This window comes from Calypte anna, chromosome 13 (genome assembly GCF_003957555.1).
Source record: "Calypte anna isolate BGI_N300 chromosome 13, bCalAnn1_v1.p, whole genome shotgun sequence".
In the NCBI taxonomy this organism is placed as follows: domain Eukaryota; kingdom Metazoa; phylum Chordata; class Aves; order Apodiformes; family Trochilidae; genus Calypte; species Calypte anna.
Window position 1 is genome coordinate 6,127,397 of NC_044259.1, and position 11,777 is coordinate 6,139,173.

The following is an 11,777-nucleotide window of genomic DNA, read 5'->3' on the forward strand; positions in this document are numbered from 1 at the left end:
GCAGGGACAGTGCACATTGATTTTACATTAATATTTATATTCTTTTCCTCCTTTTGGTGATGGCTGAGGATTGTTTATAAGACCCCAACCATCTGATGGAAGTCTCAAAATTAGACTAGATTACCTTGAAGATAAGCTCCCATTTGGAGCTATGTTGTTCTGGTGTGTCAGCAATCACAGTCACATAGATACTATCAAGTAATAAAATCTTTACAACACACCACATGAGCTATGTAGATAAAGGGGAGCAATGACTGTTGGGTTTTAATCAGAAAATAATGTTCAAGAGTAGTTGTAGTGATTCCTACCTTTAGGGTTGTCAATTACTAACTTTATTAGAACTACAGTTACTTTGTAACATACTTCTAGAATAAATAAATGGAAAAAATAAATATATAGCAGTAGTATCTTTACCTCGGTTTGCTTCTATCAGATGTCTCTGCAGATAAAGTTGAATTACACCTCTCATGTTAGTAACTTTGTTAAAAATTGTCTGCCTTAGGCTATAACCATTGAGGTTCCAAATAATCTATAGTGGCTCTTTACTCAAAGATGGTATTTCAAAGAAATCTTATCAATTACTGTGTAAGCCAAGTTGCCAGTAGCCAAAATTATCTTGACTGTGCATTTTCAGATTACATGAATCAAAACTGGCATAACAAAAATCTTCAGGTGATTTGTTGTAGCTGTTACTAAAGCCCCAAAATCAAAATAGGTTGCTAGTTTTGCTATCAGTCTGCATTTCCATTGAATTGGCTGCAGTTGATGATGTTTTGTGTAAGATGGTAAATTAATAAGACAGGAATCCCAAAGGAAAAAAAAAAAAAAGAACCATTATATTCACAAGATGATGATGGTACAAATTTTCCTGTGAAACCAAAACATTTTAGTTTGTAAATGGTCTTTGTTTGAAAGGTGGGGAGTGTACCAAAGAAACATTGTTGAGCTGCAAAATATTAGATGTCCCAGTTACCTGAGTTTCCCAAAAAGTTATCTGAAATTGGAATAAGTGTCTGTCTTTTCAGAAATGTCTAACAGTTTGGCATGGCTTAGCCTGATTTATTTACCCTAGCAAAAGAGGCTGTCAATGTTCTCTAAAGCACTTCGGGGGAATCTCAAAGGAAGAATTTCTGCTTTCAGCTTGCAGAAAATTTGTTCAGTGAACCAGAACTGGGCACACATCACTAGCTCAATTAGCACGAGCATATTCTGCTTTTCCTTTCCAGAACCTTGTTTACAGTGATCAGGCTGGGCTTCTTTATTCTATTAATATGGATGATAAATTATAACTCAGACCATGATTACAGGGAGTATTTTTCAGTTGCATCGCCATCTCGTGCTGCTGTTCCACCAGCTGCTTCTTTCCTTTTCCATGCCAATACTTGCATTATGCCATTACAGCTGTTTGTGTGATCATGCAAAGAACTGGATTAGAGCACTGATCGAGCTGGAAAATACCTTTTATCTTTGGTATTTTTAATTCAAATCAGACCCTGGTGCCAGTTAAGAATTAATCAACTGAGCAATTTAAGCATCACTGACATGTCCTCGGGCTGCTCTCCATCACTGCATGGTTTGCAGTCACCACAGGGCCAATGGAAGGGCTGCATGTTGATGATGATGATGATGCACTTCTTCCCCTCCTCTCTCACACCTCCTGTTGTACTGGCAGGGTGTGACCATGCAGTTGAGACAGTTCAAAGACTACAAAAAAGTCTTTAGTCAAAGACAGACTAGGAGTTTTCCTAATAATAATAATAATAATTATAATTATTATTATTATTTCCTAATAATAATTCCTAATAATAAAATTCCTATTAAGGAGTCCCAAAATACTGGATTCTGGAAGACCTGTCTTCCTCCCCTGCTAATGTTTCCATCTCTCAGCTTCTAGTAGGATCCTTTCTTTCCTATTTTTGTTAGGAAGGTCCTACCCCATCAGGATGTTACAGCTGGGGCCAGGACAGAGTCTGCTGTGTCACCTCTAGAGCTGGCTGTTCCATTTCTGTTAAATATTTGGACTCTATGCAAGCTCAAGGTTTTCAATAATTCAGCCACAGCTTGGTGGTAATTTTTTTTCTACTGCTTATGAGTTTCAAATCATAACACCTAGTACTATACTAAATGGATACTTAATAAGGCAACATTATAATAGGACTCCCATGGAATTACACATTACATTAACACCAAATGAATTCAGATCTGAATTCATTATGAATTATTACTCTGAATACCTAGGGAATTAATAATCATTAGCCAGTTACTATGGAGAGTTGGTGAATAATTGCCAGATACAGATGTATAAAGATTTTAGAAGCTTTCTTCATCAGGTTTCATTCTGAAAGCATCATTAAATGTAACTTTCTTTTTCACTGGAGAGTTTCTACTTTTATTTTGAATCTACACTCCTTGTTCCAGCTCCAAAAGCACTTCAGAGATAGTCACTCAGCTTAGATCATTCACTAATGAAATTGCTTACCTCCATTTTGTCTTTGAGTGCATCTCAGTTGGCTTTACACAACACATCTGAAAGGTTAATAAACTTTAAAGCGTGCTGGGAGACATTCAAGGGCAGGGTGACTCTGACATGACAAAAAGAATGCAAAAGCATTATATTTATGACTTTGTGGCAAGTAAATTCTGAATGTAGATATTGAAGGCTTTTGATTTGATTCCTGAAAGTTCTCTCTGTTCCTCCTAGCATTTGAAGACTCAGCTGCTTTGCATATCAGAGGTAGCTGACTTGGGAGACAGGGAAATTATCTGCTCACTTTAGACAAACCTTTCCTTGGGGTATAAGCTTCCACAAGAGCTTTACTCCTTCGACAACTTATTAATGCTAACTGTCTGCAGCAGCCACACAGTTGCAACTCGTGTCATCCTGGTAAACTCAAATACAGTGCTGAGATTTTGCATAACTTCTTATTGTAACTAATAATTTGTTTCCTGCCTATAATACTCAAACCATACATTCAAATATGAGATTTACCATGTGCTGATACTGTCTCTGTGACTCTGGTTTCAGAGGTAGGTAAGCACAACTGTGAATTAATGTTCTGGAGTTTTTTCCCACTCAGTGAGAGAAATGCAGTGTAATAAGCTTGTGCACCTTAGACCTCACAGAGCAAGGTTACACCATTTCTTTGTATTCTGTCTGCAAACAGTGCTGCTCCATCTAAGCACGCCCACCCTTATTCTTGTTTCTCTCTGTGACAGCTGAATCCACCCAGTGGATTCACAAATGCCAGCCTGCTTCAGATAGCATTTGCACATAGAGTTAGATTCATTAAATTATGCTGAAATTTGTTCAGATCTAGTTGATTACCACTGAATTCAGGAGAGCCAGCATTTGGCCTGTGATCTATAATATTTAATTAAATCTATATGAAGCAGCTGTGTATCTTGTTGGTTGACAACGTAGCAAGGCAGATGTTTGTATTTGTCTTTAAGCAAAGGCAAAAATCATACTATATGATTTGTTAGTAATGGTGTAAACCAACACTTAAGAAATCATCTTCATTTAGAACTGTGTCCCAAAATGAAGCCTATAAAGATAAGTACTTGTATAAATACTGATACATTTTTCTATGTTATATTCATGTGATACATTTAACATGACAAATATCAAGCTGGTTATAACCATTTATTTATTTACTTATTACACTTCGAGAATGAGGGGATCAGAGATTCATCTTGAAGGTTCAGCTGTGGCACAGGGTTAGTTGCTAACCTGTCATTCTTGAACTGAATTCGGGGTGTTCCATGTGTGAGGTGGGCTTTCATCCTGCGGGGCATACGGGCCCTACCAGTTGGCCACCAGATGGCAGACGCAGTCTCCTACAGAATAGTGGTATTTTCTTTGCCCTACATAAAGAACAGCTGCATTTTTCTCCATTGAAAATGATAGATAGTGTCAAGTGCACTGGAGATAATGACCACGTCCTAGAAGCTGTTTTCAGCTTTTACACCTGAAGCTTTTTTATTATTTTGCCCTTCTCTGTTACAGTTCTCAGCTTGTGCCAGGAAAATATCTTTTATTTTTTCACTGGTCTCAGTTGTAGCTGTTAATTCCGTTGGATTTGAACTGAGTTCTCTTAAGCAAAAGCACAACATGACTGAGGTTGTTTGCAGCAGTGTGCAGGTTCTATGTTGTACTAGTTAGAATGGATTGAATACATGTAGTTTATTTAAAATACATAGACATAGATAATGTTGTTATAAGTTATTTGTGGTGGTTTGTTTTTTTTTTTTGCTGGATATTTCTGGCGTTCTCTGCACCATTTAGTTCAAAGCCAGCCTACTCAGGAAGAACCACTGCAGGAGAAGTATGCAAAAGCAATATCTCACATCCAGAGCTCTGAAGAGGCAGGAGAATCACAAGTACTGTACACAAATGCGAAGTATAAGGTCATTGAATGGATATGGGTTTTATCTGAAACTGAAGAGATAGAGACTTGGGTAACTAACCTGAGGAACTGCACATGACTTTAACTTCAGTAAAGTCAGAGGGCCTCTATTCCTTTATTCTTGAAATAAACTTTATCCTGACTCAGTATGTGGAACTTTACTTAATTAAATTCTCCAATAAAATATCAAATTTAATTACATTTTATTAGACAAAAAGGCCAGAACCAAAATGAGGATTTAACTCAGACTGTGAGCAGAGACATGGGTGTAAATTCACAATGCACATTAAAAACTCCTTGGCACAAACAAGAACATTTGATGGCACGGTTGTTCAAAACTTTAAAAACTGATTCTGATCCTTGCAGTGCAAGCACATTTTACTAACACTGTGTAGCTTTACCTTTAATGTTTGGATGGATGTCTGTAACCTGATCTGGAGCCCTCATGTAGCATACAAGTCCTTGGAGGTGAATAAATGCACACTTAGTCTGTGGCAAGAGTGACCCACCTAGTTGAATAGTTACTCATTAGTAGTTTGCTGTACTACAGACTGGCTCCATACCTACCACATCCCCATTGCAGGCCAGATCTAAGTATTGTATTCTAGTTGTGTAGATGTCAGCAGTTTCGTATCACAAGAAAGCTATCACTGGATTTTGATCTTGAGAGAGAGAGAGCATAAAAGGTCAAATACTGCTCATATAATCTGATAATCTTTTCCCTGTTTCACAGGACTGTAGCATTTTTCTTATCCAGTTTGATCTTCCAAGGTCCATGTGATGTTATTACAGCAGTGGCATTGTCCCCCAATAAGTTTTATGTGAACAGAGGAGTTTATGATTTGAGTTCATTTGCCTCCTTCACAGGGTTACTCATGTCCCTCTGGAACTCTGAGAGCCCAGTGCAGAGACCCTTCAGTGCTCAGCTAACCTGAGGACAGTCTCACCCTTTTCCCACTCTCCAAAAGCACAGTTGGGGTGGGCATGGTTATCTTTCAGTGTATATATACAGAGTATATACACAGAGCAAGAGTCTGACCTAGGGCCTTGTTCAGCCAGCTGTGCTAAGCTCACAGCACATCACTGGGGCAAGTCCTGGGTGACTGCGAGTAATGGGCAGCTCAGAACCCTCCTTGTTTGCTTCTTAGTATGTTTTTATTATAAGAATGTTTAAATTAATGTTCTATCCTGTGGACACTGGACATTTAAAGTCATTTTAAGACATTTCTGACAGGCTGCATCATCTACTCGCTATATCATAAGGTCTGATAGGTCACTTTTTTCTCAGTGTCTCTGCTTTCTCATGCATGAAATAGGCTTATGGTTTTTTTCAATGATATTTTTGGATCTGTGCATGACTGAAATTACTAGGGATTTTGCCTCTACTAATGGCATGGAGTTTACATTGTTGTAGCTTAAATGGTACATACTTGGATTTACCATAGCAGTAAAAACTGATGCTTCTACATGTATCCAACTATTTATTGTTTTCCATACAAATGCTGTTTGTCTTTATACAGATAGGACCTAAGCATCTGGGTTCAGCTGGTAAAGAAAGTTTCCTTCTCAGTATTCTGATCCTGCATAATTGGTCATTGAGTTTAGCAATCTTGAGATTAAGCTAAAGGTATTTTCTTTTTTTAAAAAGTGTCAAACATGGTTGCAGGACAGTCAGGATAATTTTACAGTAAATCAAAAGTGTAAAGGATCCACTGGTGGCAAAGGAAATTTCTCTGTTCCTTCCCTGAATCTTAAATATTTTTTAGTGATACAGAAACCCCAGTTTCATACTTTTCTCCTGCATTTCTGTTTTTTGAATGCTAATCACAGGACATGGAGAATGTTCAAGGGGGGAAGGTATATGGCTCTCTTCTGTTTCAAGTATGGAGACATCCTTTTTAATTGCCTGCAGACAGCAGATGGTATGGCTTTTGTAGCATCATCGACTCCAGCACAATATCGTCAGCCACTGCACAGCATGGTACAATTTAAAGCTGAGTAAATATGAAGACAATGAAGGGTTTAGGGGCAGGAAGGCAGCAGTTCCTAGGATATTTGTTCCATTTTTATTTTACAAATTTACCATGGTTTTGTTATGCTTCACTCTTGTGCATTTTCTGCATCTGTGCTAGAAAACTGCTTTCCTGCCAGGAGCATACACCCAAAGAAATACTTAAAGAATTGTTGTCACCTTCAAAAACCACATCTCCATTTGAAAGTTTTATTTTTTCTTTCAGAAGATGTAAGATTTTGGAGTTACTTCATCTCAGACTTCAGAAGGGGAAGTAGCTAAAAAAATAGCCCCAGAAATAATATAAATTCCCAACCAGTAAGCATGAGATAAGATCTTTTGCAGCCCACAGGTGTAATCTCTCAAAAAACTGACTTGGAATTTTCTGAAGTTTTTCTGGTCAGAAAATTATTCTCAATTAGAAGTTCTTTTCTTGTCTGATTCATATTTTTCAGCCATCAGTTTGCACATTATTCTGGAATTCCTTTCATTTTACCCCTGTAAGAAAAAGTTCTGAATCTGCAAAGATTTTCCTAAGACAGGAAATTCATTTTCCTATTCAGAACTCATATGCCCTGCATATTCTGTAGCAGGTTTAGAAGCTGTATAACTTTAAGACAGCACAGACTTTGCTTGAAAAAAAGCAGCATAGTAAGTAAAATAAAAAAATAATACTAATTAGAGAGGATGCAGGATTTAGAGCACAGTCTAAGGAGTTCATTGACCATGAACTCGGTGCCAATTTTGGTGGTAACAAAACTGTTAGATATGGCAATGCTTCTAATTTTTATAGTTCTAGAGTAAAGATGTACCATAATCTATGATATTTAACATTTTACTGAAGTTCCATCCTATTACTGAAGTTTATTTCATTCTCTGACAGAGTGGAGCATTGATAATTCTATTAATTAGAAATACTGAAGTGGTTAAACAGAATACATTATTTTAAAGTTTACCAAGGAGAGCAGTGGGTAAGCTCAGTGGACCTTTGTTTTCCATGCATTTAATCACCCAGTCTGTGTTCCTGTTCTTCTTCTGATCTGTTCCTTGACTCTAAATAGACATCTTCTTGCAGTATCATGTGGGATTAAATTAATTGTATTTAAACAGAACCCACTCTGCATACAGAATGCTTATTGAACACTCATATATTTGTCCACATTTTTATAAAACTGAGGAAAAGCAGATTTTCTGTTCTTTCCTAAATTTATTACTTTAATAATTCAATAAGTTGACAGTCTATGACACCATTTTCAGATAAATCCTAGGAATGTTTTTATTCAGATTAAAAATTGTTGCTCTGTATCCTCAGCCAGTGGAGCTATGTCAGCACACATCAGCTGGGAATTTCCTACCCTGCTATCTGAGTGTGGCAATGGATTCATTAGGCATAAGACCTCTCCTGTATGCATTTTTAATTACCCAGCAGACTCCCTGACTTTTAACAAATGGTTATCTTACATAAATCAGAGCTATGCTTCTCAAAAATAAGTTTTCTTTTTTTTTTTTACTTTGTGCAAACACTTGTTAAGCAATACAAAGCACAATTTGTCCCTTGATAATGCATAAGGTCTGGAAACATGGTGCCATGGAGTAACCCAATGTACTTTGCATCTAAGTAGTGCAGAATATTTTATAATTTTTTTTTCTCTGTGAAGATAAAGTGTGTTGGTGTAGTAATTTAACCAGAATCTTGTCATTGTCCATCTCCTACCAAAATTATTTAGGAATCTGTACAACTTGTTTCTTATATTTTAACTAATATAGGGTATGCTTCTAAATAGAGCAAGGCTGTGATCTCAGGATGCTGTTTTGAGGCTGTTTTCTCCCTGTTCCATTGTACCATATTGCCACTATTCCACCTTGAAGGCAAAATCAGCAAAAACTTGAAGGTAAAAATATATCACTTAGTTTAAAAATACATTAAAATGAAAACCAAGCTCCTGTCCTTGATTTCTGCTTTTATCAAATTATTGCCAAGGATGCATAATTGAATTATAACCTTGGTTTTCATAAAGGTCAATGGCATCCATGCTAGTGACTCATAGATCATAAAAGTCTATTTCCAAGGGGTGTGGGTATAGATGGGCTGAACAGCTTGGGCTGGTTGATAAAAACAAGGGCCTCAAGCCATCTGCACTTATCCATTCCTCTTTGTTCCAGCTGCTATTCTGCTCCAGCAGCCACATCACCAGGGCAACATGGCATTTACAGGGAAATATGAATTTGAAGGAGATGAGAACTATGATGAATTTGTGAAGAAGATTGGTAAGCACATCTTGGCATATAAATCTTAAGGGCTACAAATTTGTAAAAATCTTTCTGGAAAAAAAAGAAAAGGGTTTTTTTAACAGGTATCAGTGCACTATTTAAGTGCAGAGATCAACAGGGGCTAAGACTGATAGGAGTGCTTTGCACTTCAGCAAGGAGTTTGTTTTCATTCTGTCAGTCACAGGAAATAGTCCTGTTGTACAGAAGTAGTTTTCTTTTTCACGAAACAGGATGAAGAGCCAAGACATTTGCAATATAATGATCATGAAGGTCACGTTTTCTATCCTTAGTATTCATTGGTGGGAGTACAGATGCATTATGAAAACGCCTACCAAACTCTTACACAGGAACATGCTTCTTGTGAATCCTTTCAGGAGACTTTGCAAACCTGTTTCAGAGATTACCCCATAAAAGCTCTCAGGGACACAACAGTCTTTGCATCCGAGTTCAGTGCTTGTGTTCATTTAAATAAAAAGCAATAGCAAATAAGTATATACAGCTATAAATCAAAGGTACAAGTTTATACAATCAAATTCTACACATCTGCATGTGTATATTAAATAGAAATATTTATATATACTTTGTGTCTATACATTTATTCTATATTATAGAATATAATATTCTATATTATCACTTCTGAAGGAAAAGAATGCTAGACCAGAACTTTATTTTAGCAAATGCATTGATGTACCCATATTTTCCATTATATCAATAATAAAAAAAATCCCATAAAAACAGAACAGATGCTCAGACATTGATGTGTCAGAAGAAACATACCATTAGTGAGCTTTAATTCAAATACAGCTGGTAGGCTATTAGATTTGATAAACTGTATGTTTCTGTTGATTAAGGTCTCCCCAGTGACAAGACTGAATTGGGAAGGAATTGCAAAATAGTCACTGAAGTGGTACAGAATGGAAATGATTTCACCTGGACACAGCATTTCCCAGGAGGCCGCACCACAAGCAACACATTTACAATTGGCAAAGAGGCAAACATGGAGACAATGGGTGGTAAAAAGTTCAAGGTTAATTAATTAATTAATTAATCCTACACTCTTTTTTTTTTTTAATTTTGGGTGAAAAATCAACTCTGTTTCAGCAACATCTTCCTTAATTTATTTTTTTACATCTGTCATATTTTAGAAACACAGTATTTCCTCCCTATTTCTTGATGCCCTTATCAAAATATCTGGTTTTAAAGAGTGACAGTGCTTCAGAACCATACATACCAGTAATGAACAAGAACAGACTGTCAGGTATCTCCTGGTGTCACAGCTCAAGGAAATGTAACCTGTGCCAGTGTCTCACCACTCAAAATTGCAAGTAATTTTGGAAACTTCTTCTCCTCTAAATATTCCTGGCTTATTTAGTGTAAGTATAGGCATGACTGACTAGTTATACAGAGAAGACTGATTTTTTGATCAAACCACATACTTTGTTTTGCTGGTCAGCTGCTGTACTATTTGTGAGCTTCATAGCAGCATCCTCACATACCTCTTCTATACAGAAGCAGCTCTTGTAGCAACTGCTCTGTATTATTTTATAAAGGTGTGGCTACAGAGTGTGTAGTCATGAGACAAATTCTAGCATAGTCAGAGGTATGAAACTCAGGCTCCAGTGTAAAGATTCACATCACTTGACCACAGTGACTTTTGTGCTGCTTGCAGGCAGGTAATTAGTACCTGAGAATGCTACCTCAAAATTAACTTATACCTTTTACTTCACTGTCAAAAGAATCATATAAATACCAGAAACCCCAGGAAACATTAAGCCTTTCTCTAATTACTCATTAAACCTTACTCTGTTACAGGCAACTGTTAAAATGGAAGATGGGAAACTAGTAGCTGATTTTCCCAACTACTATCATACTGCAGAGATTTCTGGAGGAAAACTAGTAGAGGTGAGTTCCCAGATACCCAAATTAGTTCACAAAAAAAAAAAAAAAGTCAAACAAAACCTAAAGAGCTTCAAATTATGAGTTTAGAAAAAAAAATCTTTATATAACATAAAGCAAAGCTATTAAATAGCTTTCTTCTTCATTATACATAATTATCTCCATTTTTGTGCAGATTTGATCCAAAAATGAGGAAATTTTTCATCATGTATTTTTAAAAAACTGAAATGTAGAGCTTGGATATTAAATAGATGGTTTTATAGCTGAAAGACTGGAATGTTCAGACTGAAATATTCCCAAGTTACCATGTCTTTAACTCTATTCACTGTACCTATCCCTCAAGAATAGAAAATAACATAAAAATTTTTACCTACTATTAACATGTTTCTATAAAGTTAACTTTTCTCATTCTTGGAAGTCTAGCTTTTAGTCCTCACAGAATTTCTGTAAAACCCTATTTCCTTAGTCTTACCAAAGGAAAAAAAAACCCAAAAAACCCACTCACAGTTTAGATTTCAAGTAGTATCCAATTTCATCAAAAAAAAGCCAAAGCTTTGGAAGATTGCTGAAACTCCAATACTTACAATAAAGCCTGTAAAACAGACAGGACTGTCAAACATCATGATTTCTGAGACTGAAACATTTTCCTGAATTATGTCTGTGCAAGGTACATGCATTTGAGTGCATCTGCAACAGAGATTATGGAGAAGTAAGGTGGGCTGTGAATCAGAAAAGGACAGTCTCTCCCTGAAAGTTGTAGTGTCGATCATTTATTGCTTCTAGAGAAATTTATCTCACTTGTTTACAACCCTGATAAGCTGGTGAAGCCACATCTAACACAGGATATATTTAGGGTATCCCAAAAGAAATTGTGCTTTGTGTAAGAGGTTTTTTTTATCTGTGTATTTCTGAGTTGACAGGGACATCAATCTTATCCTCCAGATTTGTCTTATGCCAAAGAGTAAATTTTGGTTCAAAAAAGGACAGCTTCTGTGAGCCGGTCAGCAGGTCTTTCCATCTGTGACACTGAAGCTCCAATTACACTGTTCAACCAAATCTCTGCTTTGTTCTTTGTTCCAGATTTCTACTTCTTCTGGTGTAGTCTACAAAAGAACCAGCAAAAGAATTGCTTGAGGCAGTAAAGCCACTCTCATCCATTGCACTGCAAAACAAACAATACAAATAAATAAAAT

General features: G+C 36.6%; 1 protein-coding gene across 1 annotated transcript in view; it reads left to right on the plus strand.

Annotated features, from left to right (window-relative positions):
• FABP6 (fatty acid binding protein 6) overlaps nt 1–11,777 on the plus strand; it is a 31,485-nt gene extending 19,708 nt beyond the window's left edge. Inside the window, exons 3-7 of the mRNA XM_008498707.2 lie at nt 8,202–8,309; nt 8,581–8,685; nt 9,540–9,715; nt 10,501–10,590; nt 11,665–11,777. Coding sequence (XP_008496929.1) covers nt 8,619–8,685; nt 9,540–9,715; nt 10,501–10,590; nt 11,665–11,718 — 387 coding nt within the window. The 5' untranslated portion in view covers nt 8,202–8,309; nt 8,581–8,618 and the 3' untranslated portion in view covers nt 11,719–11,777. The remainder of the gene's footprint in view (nt 1–8,201; nt 8,310–8,580; nt 8,686–9,539; nt 9,716–10,500; nt 10,591–11,664) is intronic.